The 16763-nt window shown below is 44.8% G+C and overlaps 1 protein-coding gene across 2 annotated transcripts in view; it reads left to right on the top strand.

Moving 5' to 3' along the window:
- Positions 1-16763, top strand: part of NRG3 (neuregulin 3) — a 565161-nt gene that overhangs the window by 233699 nt on the left and 314699 nt on the right. For both annotated transcript variants that reach the window (XM_035138508.2, XM_035138509.2), the window contains exon 2: positions 6525-6654. In XM_035138508.2, coding sequence (XP_034994399.2) covers positions 6525-6654 — 130 coding nt within the window. The remainder of the gene's footprint in view (positions 1-6524; positions 6655-16763) is intronic.

Here is a 16763-nt window from a genome sequence, read left to right as displayed (position 1 = left end):
AGCTCTTATTAGAGCTAACCGAAGAGTTGGGGAGTCCGGATTTGGGCTGTGCCGAGCAAATTGCCCCCGGGACGCCCTTCCCGAGGTTCTAAGGGGCGCAGCGTCGCTCTCGCTGCCCTCCCCACTCCTAGCAGGGACGGGCCGTCTCGGAGACGAGACGAGACCCCGCCGATCGGCGCTGGCGCTGAACCCGGAAGCCCCTGCCGTGTCTTTAATCTGAACTACAGGACCTTGAGTTAGAATGTCACCTAGAGGCGAGAGTCAAGTTGAGTTCTGCTTTTCCGTCTTTGTGAATGAAGGTTCTGTGTGAATGGTGGCTAAGGGGTAGAGCCGGTGGGAAGAAGAACCCTCTCCTAGGGCGACAACTGCAGGTAGGACTGGGGGCGAGGGCTGTGTGGAAGGGCTGAAAACCATTGTCAGTCAGAGGGGTGAAGTATGTGGCACACTGTTCTGCCTGAGGATAAGGCAGCTTCTTGCTCTGTCGTGAATGCTCATCTATCAGCTGTACTTCAATGAATGGACATGTGGTGATACAGATGTTCCAAAGCTGGAACAGCCGCTTCCCAGTTCCTAAATTGTGCCTCTTTGTCCATGCTGTAGAAGGGCAGATCTGGGTATTGTGGGCATCTACTTGGGATTAATTTTGATTGCCATGTTTTTTATGCACCAAAACATTCTGCTGAGTTTTGCAGTCATATGGATTTGAGGTTGTGCCTCTGACGGAAAATTATTTGATCTTGTCAGTTCACTTTCATCCAAGGCTTCTCTTTAGTATTATATAATTTAATTGGTGCAACTGTATTTTCAGATGTGGATTGCCCCCCCCCCCCCAGCAGATTGTCCTTTTGTATGCTGTTGGTGGATTTTTGTCATTGTCTTGTTGGGCTGTGATGTGATGAAAGGGGGCCATGCCAGGGAGAAGGTGTCTTCTTATCTATTTGTCCCCATGTCAGTTTTAGTTTATTGGTTATTTTTTTCTAGTAAGGCTGTTTCCCATATTATTTGGTACCATTGGTCCATGCTTACTCCTGACAAGTCTCTCCAGTGCCTGGCTATGATGGTTCTGGCTGCTGAGAGTAGGTGGGTTATGAGTTCTTTGTGGTGTAGATGGGCATTATTGTCTTGGAAGATGTTTAGTAGGGTCAGTTATGGGGTGATTTCTAATACTTGCTTAGTTGTTTTACATATTTCTCGTATAGCTGTTGTCCAGGATAGTTGGATTTTGGGGCACTCCCGCCACATGTGAAGGTACATGCCTGTGGAGGTGTGAAGGTGAACCCTCTCCAGCATTTTGGTGAGGTTCCTGGGCGTATTAGCACTAGGTTTCTTGGTGTTAGGTACCACCTGTAGGTGAGTTTCAGAGTGAGTTATTTTCTTGTCGTTGATATGGATTTAAAGGGGTTTTTAGACCACATTCTGGTCCATTGAGTGGGGTTAATCTCATAGCCTATGTCATCCTCCCATTGTTTTTTTATTTCATCTAGGTGGTTCATGGGATTTTGGAGTAGTATTTTGTATATTGTGGAGCATTCCTTTTCTGTGTCCAGTTAGGAGGAGGTTATCAAAGCTTGTCAAGGGCCTAGTTGCTGCTGATTTTACTGTTGGATTGTTTAAGCGGGCATCTAATTGGTGGTGTGATAACCGGGGCATTTGGGTGTCCTCTAGTTTGTCCTGTATTTCTTGTGTTGACAAAGGCTTGTTATTTTTAAAAGCAAGCCGTCCATTCTGAAAATATTCTGAAAACTAAAGTTATTCCTGAAAGTTTGCTATTTTCCATGCACTTTTTCTGGAATTGAAATCAGAAGCACCTGAAACATAAATAACAGCTGGGGGAGGACTGATTTTCACCCCCTCCACTACTCTGCCTAAGAAGGACATCAATTAAGATTGTCCAGCTTCTCAGTTCTTTACTAACTATTTCAGTGGGCATGTAAGGTTTCATAAGGCATACAAATTATGTAGGTTCTTTCGGAATCTGAACTCCTCTGTAGCTGATTGATTTAAAGTTTAGGTGTCATCCACAGTGCACACTTGATCTGCTTATGCCCCTTGGGGCAATATTTTCATAAAAAGGGATTCAGATATCACATAGTTAATTTTTAACCCGACAACCCTCCACAACACACCAATTCATCCCCTATCCTTTTCTTCTGGGATATTGTCACAAAATCCTACAATACTTGTACAATCCTACAATTGACCAGAGTCAATAATGGACAGATAAAATAAAATGAAATACAGTACTTATATGGAGAAGAAACCCCTCTGTTAAACTACTCTCAGCCCTTTTAAAAGTTCCTTGTCCATCTGCAGCCACAACAGAAACTACTTTCAAAGCTCTCTAAGGAAAATAAGGAATAAACTCTTTTTGTTTAAAAGGCAGTTTCCAGTATACCTAAAAATTCTGCCCATTTTCCATTTTATGAAATACTTTCCACAAAATTGTGCTGTCAGTTTCTGGTTTTCTCCCCACCCCCACTGCCTTTTTTGGAAATGTTCCATCTTTTGCATGAATCTCCAGTGGTTGTCAAGCTTATTTTTGTAATGCAGAAATGAAAGCACTGTATTACAGTTGAATGACTACCGGGGCATTGGGCACTTGCTGCCCTTCTATAAAGAGAATGATGCTCCTGAAATTACTATAATTTCACATTTCCAGAAGTAGGATTCACCCCACCCCCGTAATATGGTGTTATATCCACCAGAGAGTGGCTGTCAGATGAAATCTAATTGAATGGAATTGGATTGTCATTGGATTGCATGTTGAGCGTGCAGCAGTTTAAAAGTGCTGATTAAAAAATAGAATGTAACTTCTTACTATTTAGCTTGGCGAAGGAATTCATGGTAAATGGATAATGGGAAATTAAAGGCTATCTTGACGTACAGAATGGCATTGACTTAATCAAGGATGATGAGCCAGAGTAGCTGTTGTTCAGGCACGTGTGAAGATTTTAGGCTGTGGCAACTGTGGAAATAATGAGAACATTGTTTGCAAATGACCCTTCCTGAAATTTCAGTGCACTCAGGAGATGAAAATTGGTGACTTTAGCTAAGATGTTCAGGGTATACATCCTCTTGTTGTGGTATCACTAAACCTATGTGTTCCCCCTTTCGCCATTTCCATCCAACACTTTTGAAATGCTCCCTGGTTCCATTCTTGCCTGGTTGCAGCCTAGCTTTAGTTTCATGGAGCACCTGAGTATTTAGGGATTATAGGCAGTGTAGGGAAGGATTGCTTCTAGATTTTTTTCTGGGAGAGGTAAACGCCAATATGAGAAGGAAGTTGAATGTAGCCTTGAGCATAGTGAAGAGTGCTCACAACTCCTCCCTATGGACATGGCCCAAAGTAGAGGCTTCGATGGGAGAGTATTTCATAGTTTAACTATGTGCTGTGTGATCTCTGTTGTTATCTTGCTTTTCTTCTCAGGAGCTTAAGCTTGTGTGTGTGTTTTCATTTTCTCTGTCTTTTACAACAGCCTTCTGAGGTAGGTTATGCTATGCTAATATATGCACATAAGCAGCAGATCTTGTCAATAGATTCTGGTGGCTGGCAATGAATGAAGGGGCCCAATCCACCTGCAGTGGCCCAGGAATGAAGGGGCCCAATCCACCTGCAGGGGCCCAGGAAATTCTGTTGGCATCCCTGACAACTACTACATGTCAGAGGAATTGTTCTGTTGTAGCCTCCCCTCTTACATACTAGTTTTCTCTGTGCCGGATTTTCTGGGGCTGGATCCCTGGACAGTTGTGAATGTTCACTTGCAACATTTGATTTTTTGAAAGGGGGTATTTAGCTCCCGTAGAGCTGATATGTGACTGTAATTTGAGAACTGAAGAGTCATCAGTTAGGCAATGCAATAGAACCATGCCATATATTTTGAATGTTTTCTTTTGTAGGACCCAGCACACAGAGTGACTTGTGTCATGTTCACATTTTAGAGGACAAGGTTTTGCAATAATCCTCTTGAAGGAGATCAGTTTTGTAAAACTGAAGTCTGTGTTTTTGGTAATCCCTGCAGTGGCTTTCCTTTCATAGTTAAAAATGTGCTTGCTCTGGTTCTCTTTAGAGCACCATGTTCCAAGCGTCCCCTTTCATAATTTAATGATGTTGTAACAAAAATATGTGTGGTCTTGGGAGAAACAAACAAATCATATTGTGTGAAAAACCTTTTCATCTTGTAACTACAATGAATGCAACATAAAGCAAACTCTGGAGAGAGCTTTTAAAAAAATATTTCTTCCACATTAATTAGCCATTTTTTTACCTGGTCTTTGCTGTTTGGTACTTGGTAGTCCCTCCCAGTGCTATTTTTTTTTAAAGAAAAAGAGGTGTCAGAACTCAACATGAACTTGTTCTCTTATAATGGCAATGGTGCCCACCTGAGAGGTGCCAGAACTCAGTTCTGGTGAATTACAGCTGGAAAAGGGTCCTGGTTTCTCTCCTGTTGCATGACATTTCAGCTACCCTCTTCTAGATGTGCTAAATTTGGCAAGTCATCACAGTTTGAAAGGGTTAAGTAACTCTACAAAGGGAAATGTTTGTGGTGGTAATTAAAAGTTCTCTCACCTTGCAATCAGCGGCGTACGGAGCCTCTTGGTCACCCAGGGTGTCACTCTGCACATGCGCACTACAGAGCGGGTTGCCTGGGGCGATGCTCCAGCTCTGGGATCCAAGGATCCCAATGCTAGAGCGGCGGCACCGGCAACCCTCTCTTAGGCGGAGCGGTGAGGGGCGGGCCACGGACAGGTGTCAGCGGCCGCTGCTAACACCCTTTTCTGGCCTGCCCCTTGCCTCCACCCCAGCAGGAAGAAACAAAGCATGCCAGCCGAGCAAGTGAGCGAGCAGCCAGCCGTCGAGCGAGGCTTTACTGGGTGGCAGCTGGCTGATTGCTTGCAGGGGGGTGCTCTGAGTGTCAGCAAGCTCCGCACACAGCCCTGCTTGCCACTCTGTTGTGTGGCATGTAAAGCAGCCAATGGAGCCAATGGAGCCAATGGAGCCTCGCCTCGCCCCAGGGAGGGGCAAGACAAGGCTCCGTTGGCTGCTTCACATGCCACTCAACAGAATGGCGGCAACATTGGGGCCTCTGCAATGGTGATCGCAGCAGCGGCAGCCATCATCAGTGGATGTAGGGAAACGCCAAAGTGTTGCCCCCCTCCCCCAGAGTGGAACCCGGGGCGCACCGCTCCCAACGCCCCCTTGCTACGCCCCTGTTTGCAATCTGGCTGACTCCAGTATTAGGATAATACTGACTAGGGTTGGTAGGGTTACTACATTGTCTCTGATGAGAAGTCTAGTGTCTGCAGCTTTCAGTTTTTACTGAGATCTCTGTTGCTATCACTATTGAGTGGTCATAGTGGTTTGTAGAATATGTGACATAACACCGGGGTGTTTCTAGCCCTAAAGGGATTGAATTGAAAAGTATTTTACTGATCTCAGCTTCTCCAGACCTTCCAAGTGTCCCTATCTTCCGAGGACAGTCCCATATTTACAGAAGCTGTCCCGGTTTCAGATTTGATCCCAGAATGTCCCACTTTTCTTTTGGGTGGTGGTGGTCCCTATTTTCATTTGAGAAATGTTGGATCTATGAAGTTATGTGACCCCCCCCCCCCGAGCCAAGGAAAAAAGTAACTAGACAACATTTAGAAGACACCTGAAGGCATGGGTAAGCAAACTAAGGCCCAGGGGCCAGATCCGGCCCAATCACCTTCTAAATTTGACCCACGGACAGTCCGGGAATCAGCATGTTTTTACATGAGTAGAATGTGTGCTTTTATTTAAAATGTATCTCTGGGTTATTTGTGGGGCATAGAAATTTGTTCATTCCGGCACCCCACAAGGTCTGAGGGACAGTGGACCGGCCCCCTGCTGAAAAAGTTTGCCAACGCCTGCTGTATAGGGAAGTTTTTAAATGTTTAATGTTTTCTTATGCTTTTATATTTGTTGGAAGGTGGTTGGGGCAAACCAGTCAGATGGATGGGATATAAATAATTAAATTGTTGTTGTTGTTCTCCTTGCTGTTGTTGTAAAAATTTGTATACTGCCCTACACCCGCAGGTCTCAGGGTGGTTGTTATTACTGTGGAATAGGACATCACTATTTTCATCGGAGAAACATTGGAGAGTGACTCTGCAGTGTTTCAGTCCATAGTGTTTCCTAGCCGTGCCTGAAGGTTCCAGGGACCTGGGATCTTCTGCATGCAAACTATGCACTCTGTCTCTGAACTACAGTACAGTAGACCCTGTATTCTGATGGATCTCATCCTTTTATCTGTTAGATGCTGTTCTGAAAGTACTCCTGGTCTTACAATTTAACTTCGTGTAGACAGGATGTCGGCCATTGGCCTGATCCTGCAGGCTCTTCTTTATGTTTTCCTCACTGACCTCCAGTCCAAGTTATCCCCTAGCTCTACCATCCCTGTTCTTGTTTTTTGAAACCAAATGTTGGCAACCTGGTCAAGGGCATACATCTCTAATATGTTTCCCTATACTGACAGCATTTTTTCTCCATTGTTCTTTCTCTCCAGATACCACAACATACTCCACTGAACAATCTGAGCACTTTAAGCCATGCAAAGATAAGGATCTTGCATACTGTCTCAACGATGGGGAATGTTTTGTCATTGAAACCCTAACAGGCTCCCACAAACACTGCCGGTAAGTGTTAATATACTTGGTATCAATAATAACAGTGCAAACCACCACTGTATCCCAGGAGGGGGAGAAATGGGAAAATACTTAAAATATTATTCTTGATCATAAATGATCGGAAACCATAAGAGGTCAGGTCTTCTTTTTTGTGATTATCAGTGAAACTTGTAAAGGACAGCAAAGAGTTATCACTTGCATAAAATGATAAAAAATGATCTTCATAAGAAGGTTCTCCCAAAACATGGAGGATATGTTTAATGTGTGAGGACAAGGAAAACTGTATACATTTTGCAGGTAGAAGCTGTTGGGAAAAAAAATCTGCTTGTGATTAAAGTTTGCATTATGTTTGAAAGTGAGAGAGGAATTTTGATAACAACACATCCTGTTTCAATAGAAAAAGTATTTCTAATGACCAGTACAGTTTATTTAGCGATACTCAGTATTATATACAGGGTTGACTTCAGGAAGTTTGGGGCTTCTAGGGAAGAGATTTGTGAATGGGCCCTCAGCCACATACAGCAAAACATCCAATCTGTATTCAGTACCAAGTCCTCTACAAGGGGGTCTTTAACCCACAGGTCAGACTTTCCCTTTTTGTGATGTCATATTTTCCAGAAATCTATATAAATAAAAACATAAAGATAACCTTGTTCAAAATCAATAATCTCCGAAAGTGCTTGACCGATTGCTTTGAAAATTTGACACAAAGCTGTAACACCGTACACAAGTGGTTTTATATACCTAGATTATATAGATGTCTCACCTGTGGCAGGTAAAAATATGCTTTTTTAGAAAAACATCGCCATCTGCTGGATGTCAAAGCAGCACAGCTGAGGATGTAGCCATTGGCTACAGACTATCCATGACATCACAATAACATGGCATTGCCCAGCATTGCCCAGCCAGGAGAACAGGCCAGGCCCTTCCCAAGATGCACATGGGGTGTGCGGTTGGAAGAGAGAGAGGGGTCAGGGTGACGGGTGCCATCATGCGGGAGGAAGATGATGTCACACAGCGGGGGGACCAGAGAGAGAGGTGTCCTGACATCTAGGCTGAGGAATGGGGCTGGGGTGAGAAATGGGGGCGCTGATTGGAGGAGGGCCGTGCCTTTGGAGAGGATGCATGGGTCGGGTCGGGGGGGATTTAACAGAACATGCGTGTTTTTTGGGGGGATTGATCGCTTTCCGAGCCACAGCAATGCATGGCCGGGAACAGCTATTTCTATATATAATTATTCAGATAACCCAGATCCCTTTCTACTGCCGTTAGCAGGTGCAAATAAAGCATTAGTAATAAATTATATGTTTTAATCTGGTGTAGAATATTGTATGCCTTGTTTCTGTATATGCATAAGGCAGTATTTTTATTTTTATTTAAAAAAGATAGGGGCAGCTTCAAAGGAATGTCACATTTGCCCATGGGCAATGCTTGCCTTTCACATTTCCGCAGCTGAAAGAAAAGTCAAAATGGTGGCTCCACATCCCTGCTGTGGAGTCACTTGTTATTGTTTTAAATGAACACACAGCTAAAGCCTGGAAAACGATGCCTGTCTGAAATCTGGTGACTGAAGTGACTGATTCATGCTGCTTCTTTATAAAACTAGCCCTACCCATATCTTATGTCTTATGTCTTGTAGAATTGATTTTTGGATTGTTGCTCATGATTAGCACTGACTGTTAGATCACATGGTGGAATCAACCTCCAAAACATTTTTTTTTCCTGATCCCTTCATCGCTGTACCACCAACTTTTACAATCATGATTTGGAAGAGTTCCCTCACATTTCCACTAAAAAAAAGTTTCTGAAAAGGGTTCTTGTATGAGTGAGCCTATAATTTACAATTAATAGCACTTTTCAGATTTTGAATATAAACGTCCCCTGTATTCTTTGAATACAAATGCTTCTAAATTGTGAAGTTCTTATTGCTAGAGAGGTAGTAGCAGCAGGAGTAGTAGTATAGTAGTACTTACTAAATTTATATAATGCCCCACACCCACAGGTCTTAGAGCAGTTCACAAGATAATATGACTATATAAAAACCCAGAGGCCTGGTTAAAGAGGAACATTTTTGACTGCTGCTTAAAGGTGGCATGTGAACCTCCCTGGGGAGAGCATTCCACAAATGGGGAGCCACTGAAAAAAGGGGCCCATTCTCGTGTTGCCACCCTCCAGACATCTCTCATCATCCCTCACCATTGGCTAGGCTGGCTGGGGCTGATAGGACCAGTCGTTCAACAACATCTGGGGACCCAAACTTGAAGAACACCTATTATCATGAACATCCACGACAGGGACAGAGTATGTCAAAGCACGTTTCTGGTTCCCTGGTTGGTTTTTTGGGGAACAGAATGCCCCACCAAAGAAGCTGGACATCGCTGCTGTATGGAATTTAAGAAATAGCTCAAGGAAGATTTGGGGCAGGGGAGGAAGAAGGAAAAATCCATCAAGCTTTTAATATTCTGTGCTGGCTGGCGATTTTGTTTTCCCCCCTTTCAATCCTATATGCTTCACTGATCATTCACTTCTCCCCCTTTATTTACTTTCCTCATATGGCACACTGATTAAATTAATTATTCTGAATCATGCAGCGTGGCGATTTATGGCATTAACTCGCTAAACCTATCGTAAAACTTTATAGGCACTTTAGGAAACTGTTGTATTTGTAGCCAGCTCAGACTTACTGCTAAGCCTAGGGCAGGGGTTGGTGGGAAGAGCTTTCCTTTCTCCAAACCACCTCAGCCCACATGCTTTCTGAGCAGAAAGAATCAGTGAGGTGGAAGCAGCAGGGTGGTGGTGGAGACAGAGTATCTCTCAGGCAGAGAGCAGCAGCGATATAGCTGTGGCTCAATAAGCAAGACTGGATCTCATAATGGGGGAGCGGTGATGAATACATGTTCTTATTCATTAATATTCCAAAATGCCTGAGAACATTCGCGCATGACCCAGCCCTAAGATGGGACCCACTGAGTACAAGCCAGTTGGTTCCTGCCCCCACCCTCCATCCAGTTAAAACGTCATCGTAAGTGCATGCATTCCTCCAAGCAGATTTTGTGTTTGTGTGTGTTGTTTTTACCTATTCTCGGTAAGGAGAACAACAGGTGGTACAATATTGGCAGGAAATAATTAAATAAAAATGAATATAGCCATTATGTGTTCAGTCAGTGAATGTGTTCTATCAGCAGATGCTTGGCACTGTTTGTATTAATAAGGCTATGGATTCTATTGATTAAGTGCCAGCAGGGATGAATATCAGCCATGAATTGTCTTTTATTTGCTGTATTTTCAAGGTTGTTACACTTCCTTTTCCTTTCCAAATTTCTGGCATGTTCACTCGGGCAATTGCATCCTTTGAGTGGTGGGTCTAGCAGAATCACGCCGCCCCGTTGCTGCAGCAGTTCTGCTGCAGCAGAAATGCTCTCTTTCTTGTACAGTTTCCTACAGGAATATGTATAGCTGGACGGTGGGTTTTTATTTTCCAGTCAGGATTTTTGGTTGCCCCAGAATTCTCTGGGTAGGGCATAATTCCATATTCAATCTCTCCCAGTATTCTTCCCCACCCCACCCCACAGTAAAACTATCTTACACATCATAAGAGGGGCCCCCTTCATGCATTCACAATTACATGAGAAGAGCACTGGGATTGCACCTACGACTTACATACCTCCAAGCAGATATGCCCACTAGTTGTGCACTGAGCGCCATTCATACAGCTTGTTTATTTTCTCCAAGGAGCTCAAAGTGGTATACACAGAAGAATAACTATTGACTGTGTGCAGGGCCACCTTTAGCATATGTGCCGCCGGGGTGCAAAGATCCGTCCAGCACCCCCAAATGTAGTTTAGCCCCCAAATCAACTTTTATCATGCTTATGTCAGACACCACGCTCACGCCTTATCTCTTGTTTACGAAAGAAGGGGGAGAAAAAATGTGTTTCTTGCTTAGCATTCGTCATAAAATGAAGAAAAAATGCAGCTCGCGGAATTAATAGTGTGTGTGCTCTAGGCGCATTTTTGCGGAAATGGAAAACTAAAATCATGTGCTGAAACGCATGTATAGTAGAGCCCTAAGTACTAAGTAGTTAGTCAAAGAATGACCGCTCCACACATCAATGGGGGGCAACCTTTGCATGGACGTGTGCAGCCCCCTGGTCCCAGAGGTGACTCCCTGGTAGTTTGGGGCTGGCATCGCCTACCCAGGTAGGATGCCAGGGGTCTCCGCCTACCCAAGCCCAGCGTCCAATCCTGCCTGGGGAGGTGTTGGCAGGGGATGGCCAGGTAAGGGGAGGGACTGTCCGGCTCACACAACAGAATTTGAATCTTACCTCCAAGCACCAGTTGGTTCCAGAGCTTCTCCCACCCTCCACACCCTCATTCATGTTCTTTTGCAGGTTAACCTTTTCTCTACAGGTTCACAGGCACTGCCACGTCAAGGCTGCTGTTGAAGGGTCGGAAAGGAATTTGCCTGCATTGGCAGGTTTCGCCTTTCCCTTAGCAATACGTCACAACTTTGACGGTGTCGGGCCTTGGGCGGAATTCTTTGGCGATTTTCCTAGAGGGAGGGGCATGAGGTGGAGACCTCACCCCCTTTGTGGCAACAAGAGCGGGGTATTTGGGGAAGCCTTGACCATGCCAATAGGCGTCATCACTTCCCCCTTCCAGCGGTGGCGAACAGGGGGCGGGCTCCCTCTGCTTGAACATATGTTCTCCAGAGCCAGCCCCAACCCCCATACATGTGGATAACCCTGAAGCCTCCCAGAACCCCAGCTGGGGACTGGGAAGGATAACACCCAATAACTGAGCCTAGGGTCTCAGCCTAGGGCTTGCTGATCAGAAGGTCGGCGGTTCAAATCCCTGCAATGGGGTGAGCGCCCGTTGCTCGGTCCCAGCTCCTGCCCAGCTAGCAGTTCGAAAGCACATCAAAGTGCATGTAGATAAATAGGGACCGCTCTGGCGGGAAGGTAAACAGCGTTTCCGTGCGCTGCTCTGGTTCGCCAGAAGCAGCTTTGTCATGCTGGCCACATGACCCGGAAGCTGTCTGCGGACAAACGCTGGCTCCCTCGTCCAATAAAGCGAGATGAACGCCGCAACCCCAGAGTCGGACACGACTGGACCTGATGGCCAGGGGCCCCTTTACCTTTACCTTAGCACATTGTTATGCATCTTTATTCCGCTCAGCGGGTCGCCGGGGGGGGGGGGGGTTGGGGGATTCTGCCTGTCCACGCAAAATGCCAACAATTAGCGAAAATAAACTTTTTTTTAAAATGACCACTAGTCCTGTTAGCTAGGGATGATGGGAGTTGTAGCCCCAAAACATTTGGAGGGCCGAGTTTGAGGATGCCTATGCTAAATGGTTGTCTGTATTCTCTCTCTCTGTGTGTGTGTGTGTGTGTGTTATGTGTGTGTCGTTCCTCAGCATTTCAAAGAAAGTGTGAAGGACAAAACAGTGCAACTGACAAAAGACATTGTCAGCAAGTCGCTTTCAAATGAGGATTTTAAATAGAGTTTATAGCGAGCGGCTTTTTCCCCCCCAAACCTCCAGCATACATTATTTCAGAGGCAGCTGGTGAAGCGAAGCTGCCTCTGGTGTGCATAATAAGACTGGAATCATAAAAATGGAGCTAATTGGAGGTGAAATAATACACTGAGTGACAAAAACAAAAAACAAAAAACCCAAATATACTATTTTTGTTGTTGCTTTTAACAACTGCCCCAATCTGAGTCCAAGCACCTAGGGAAACTCATTTAAAAATCTACCATTGGGCACAGTTTGTTTGTTTTTTTTTTAATCTGTCTGGCAAGAAATGAATGCTGAAATATGAAGTTCCTTCAAAGCTGCTGCTGTTATTGTTTTAAAATGGGGGAAGTAAAGCAACGCAAAGTTATGACTTTGAGAAGCTAAATATAGATTGCCTATATGTCCCCACCCTGGCTCCTTGCTTCTTCTTCTTTTTAAGTCTTCCAAGTGGATTGAAGATGAGTAATCTAACTCTGCTGAACCAAATATGCAATTTGATTAGAACTTGTTGTTAAAATGCCATTTCAATTCTTATTAAGGCCCTGAGGGTATTCTTTTTGAAGGCTTTGACAGCACAAGAGCTTTGCGTGTGGAGGTCCCCAAACCACCCCTAAATAAATCACAACGTACACAGAATTAAGTTTAATGGTTTTTGGCATGAATTTGGCCACAACTTTATTAAAATCCAAAACAATGTGTGAGTGGTTGCGTAGGCATTGGTTCCCAACTGTCACCTAAGGACAGAACTGATAATAAGATAAACTTGCCTTGTCAACACGGGGAAATCCCCACAGGGAGAGACGGGGACCGGGTGTACAGAACTCTCCCCTCTCCCTTCAGGCTCCCAGAGGCTTCAATATGCCGTCCTGGCCCCTACCTCGGGGTTACGGACACAGCATAGAGCCACTGTATACCTGACCAGGATTTCCCCACCACAATAAGATAAACTTGCCTTGTCAACACGGGGAAATCCCCACAGGGAGAGACGGGGACCGGGTGTACAGAACTCTCCCCTCTCCCTTCAGGCTCCCAGAGGCTTCAATATGCCGTCCTGGCCCCTACCTCGGGGTTACGGACACAGCATAGAGCCACTGTATACCTGACCAGGATTTCCCCACCACTCAGGCATAAACTTGGGGCCAACTAATCTTTAAGACCCTTAATACAAACATCATAACCAATGCCTAACCGCCAACCTTACAAGTTGTGACTATTTGCTATGCAGTAGGCGAAAACCCAAATGGCACCAGCCAATCAGCCAGATGGGAAAAATTCCTACCGGCCCCTGAATACAGGCGACCAAGAAAAGTCATAGCAATGTCAACACAGAGGCCTAAAAAACAGGGAGGGAGGGTGGGGATCAGAAACGCAGCCAAAGAGAAGGGTCCAGAAAAAACCAACGTTAAGCTTAAATACACCCCAAGGTTTGATTCACAAAATGATACATACCAATTTGCCCAACAACAGCCCTTAACCAATCAAACGGTGGCCACTCATGCCCCCACCTTTGCCATAGGCGTGGTTTTCAGCCCCCACCGCAAATCGTGCTCTCTGTAATGGAGAACCCGTCTTATCATCCATCATCATCCTTTCCAGCAGGGTGGCATAGTTGGCGCGTGGCCATTTTATTCTCACAGCAACCACGTGAAGGAGTTTCAACTGAGAGGAAGGGGCATTGCTAATTAGTAGAGCAATTGCTTTACATGTAGAAAGTTCTAGATCCAGTCCCCTGCTATCTCTTGTCAGTGTAGACAATACTGCGATGGATGGAGCTTATGAGTGAGAAGGCTGGTCTCTCCGGGAAAAGTCTAGCATTCTGGCCAACATACTACACTGACTGTGTACAGAGGATGTGGCCAAGGGTGAGATAGAAAATAGCACATGCAAATTAATAAACTTCTAAAAAGCTCGTGTCCAATCCTCAAAACCTTTTTTTTTTTAGTCTTGGAGAAGCTTCACGTGTGCATGAGGTTGGCTCTGAACAAAAAAATGGATGGGAGTCAAAATGTGTGCCTACAAAACATCAGTGCATGTCTTTTTGGATTGCTACCATCTCGTCCACAAGCCACCACAAAGTTAGGTTTGCTTAAGACCACTGAAATCAATGGAATTAAGTACTCCTTCTATTCTGTAGGGTTGTGACATAGTGTTGGACATCACTTTAACTAACTAACTAACTAACTAACTAACTGTATCTTGTCTTTATCTGGTGAAGTGGCCCTCAAGGTAGATTACAATACTGAAATAAAATATGGTATTTCAATTATAATGAAAAAAGTGCTAACGTAATCCTAAACATTCAAACAGACATTCCTCCCTTCTGAAAAATAAGTGTTTTTACTCACTTTATAAAATGCTTAGAGGTAAATGCTAACAATCCGATATAGTTTTGTTTCATGTCTTGCTTTTTGGTATACTCCGACTTGAAACGGTGCAAAGCATAACGTTACAGTAGATTGCTTCCAACATGTAGGTCAAACGGAACGGAAATGACATTACTGGATAGAGAAAAGCACTTAATTGGCAAGCCAGTATCGCAAGGTTAGTTAACTTTCACTGAAGGAAAAACACAATCTGATAGGCTGACACCGACAAAGATTTGAGAAGGGAAGGAGAGCTACACAGAAGTATGCCAAGGACAGCTAACAAACATTTTGTTATTTATTTATTCAAAACATTAATATTGTGCTTTTCAGCTGGAAAGGCTTCTAGTCCCTGACAATACACATTAAGGAAAATAACACAGTCTGCTATTATTATTATTATTATTATTATTATTATTATTATTATTATTATTATTCCCTGCCCATCTGGCTGGGTTTCCCCAGACACTCTGGGCGGCTTGCAGATTATGATTATGATTATTACCATTTGCCTTTCACTAGAAGGTCCCAGGGTGGGTTACACCAAGATCACCAGCAGACTATATGCTGTCCACTGGGATGCTGCCACGAAATACTTTACTCTAGTGAGGAATCCCCATCCAGAATAGAACATTTACAGTTTCTCACTGCTTAGATCAGGGGTCAGCAAAAAAATTCCGCAGGGTGCCGGTCCACTGTCCTTCAGACCTTGTGGGGGACCGGACTCTATTTTCCACCCACTGACTCTCCCTTCCCTTCTCTAAAGCTCTGGATGAGCCCCAGTGGCTGCTTACCTGTGCTTTGCGAGCCGCAGGGGCTGGCGGCAGCGGAGGGACAATGAGTGGCATGAAGGGGCTGTCTCCGGAGAGGGGCTGCTTAAAATGGCACTCAACCAACTGCAACTCAACAAAGCCCAGCCCCCTTCCTCCTCTAGGTAGGGCGGGGAGAAGCCAGGAGGGAGGAGGGAGGATGCGCTGCTGCAGTATGTGTGAGGGAGGGGTGTGTGGAAATGGTGCAGCCCGAATGATCAGAATCTCTATGCCGATCCAGGCGGCGATTCCCAAACCATCTGTGGGCTGGATCCAGAAGGCAATTGGGCTGGATCTGGCCCCCGGGCCTTAGTTTGCCGACCCATGGCTTAGATCCATGCCATCACTGATCATAGGCGTCAACTTCCAGATAGGAAAAAAGGGAAAATAAGGGATCAGTGGCAGCGTGGCACCGGAAGTCGCTTCTGCGCATGTCCAGAAGTGACTTCTGGTGCCGGCTTTGCCCAATTTCTGGTGCCCAGACATGGGCAGAGCAGCACCGGAAATCAGTTCTGTGCATGTCCAGACATGCGCAGAAGCGACTTCTGGTGCTGGGCTGCCCTGTCCGCATGTCTGGGCACCAGAATTCACTTCTGCACATGCTTGGGCATGCGCAGAGGCAATTTCCGAAGCCAAGTGAGCGAGCAGCCAGCCGGGAGCCAGGACATGGCCGCGGCGCAATCTGGGGGATTTACGGGATATTTTTCAATTCAGGAGACCAACGGGGAACGGATTTAAATCCGGGGGTTTCCTGCGAAAAATGGGAGACTTGACAACACATGAAGGCACATTATGCTGGGATGCAAACCCTATGGTTCTAAATATACTGGACAGGGATCCCTGAAGCTTTTCCTGGCAGCATCTTTGTGATTGATGCAAAGGGGGGGCATTCCTGTGTTTATTGAATGGCTGCAGTATAGAATGAACACAACTCCATAGCAGGACAATCACTTTGGACGAAAAATCTTGATGAGGATAATATTGCTCAAGTCTTTCTAGCAATGCCCACTAGTATTTTTCTTTTCTTCAAACTTTTTCTTCCTAATGGCTGCCACTGAAAGTTTGTTGTGGACATGAAATTTCAAAACAATTCAAATTCAGAAGCCATATATTGAGGTCAAATTTTCACCCATGTGTTGAATTATGTCAGTAGTACAACAAATGTGGTTAAAATAAAGTTGTAAACTGCCTTGAGTGCAATGCAGTCACTTCCTAACAAAAAAGAAGAGCATGTGAACTATCAAATACTAATTACTATTGCATGTTGACTATCATTGCATGCCATTAAGAAAATACACTCGAATACTAAATCCCATTGCATGCCAGCTTTCAGTTACTAAAACCAGTTGCATGTCAACTATCAAAGATCAACTGCCAAATGAGAAATACTGTATTTTGGAATAGGAAATAGAATTTTTCTGGGGAATTT

Source organism: Zootoca vivipara, chromosome 5, assembly GCF_963506605.1.
Source record: "Zootoca vivipara chromosome 5, rZooViv1.1, whole genome shotgun sequence".
Taxonomy (NCBI): Eukaryota; Metazoa; Chordata; class Lepidosauria; order Squamata; family Lacertidae; genus Zootoca; species Zootoca vivipara.
Note: the sequence above shows the minus strand (reverse complement) of the source record. Positions and strands in the feature narration are given on the sequence as shown.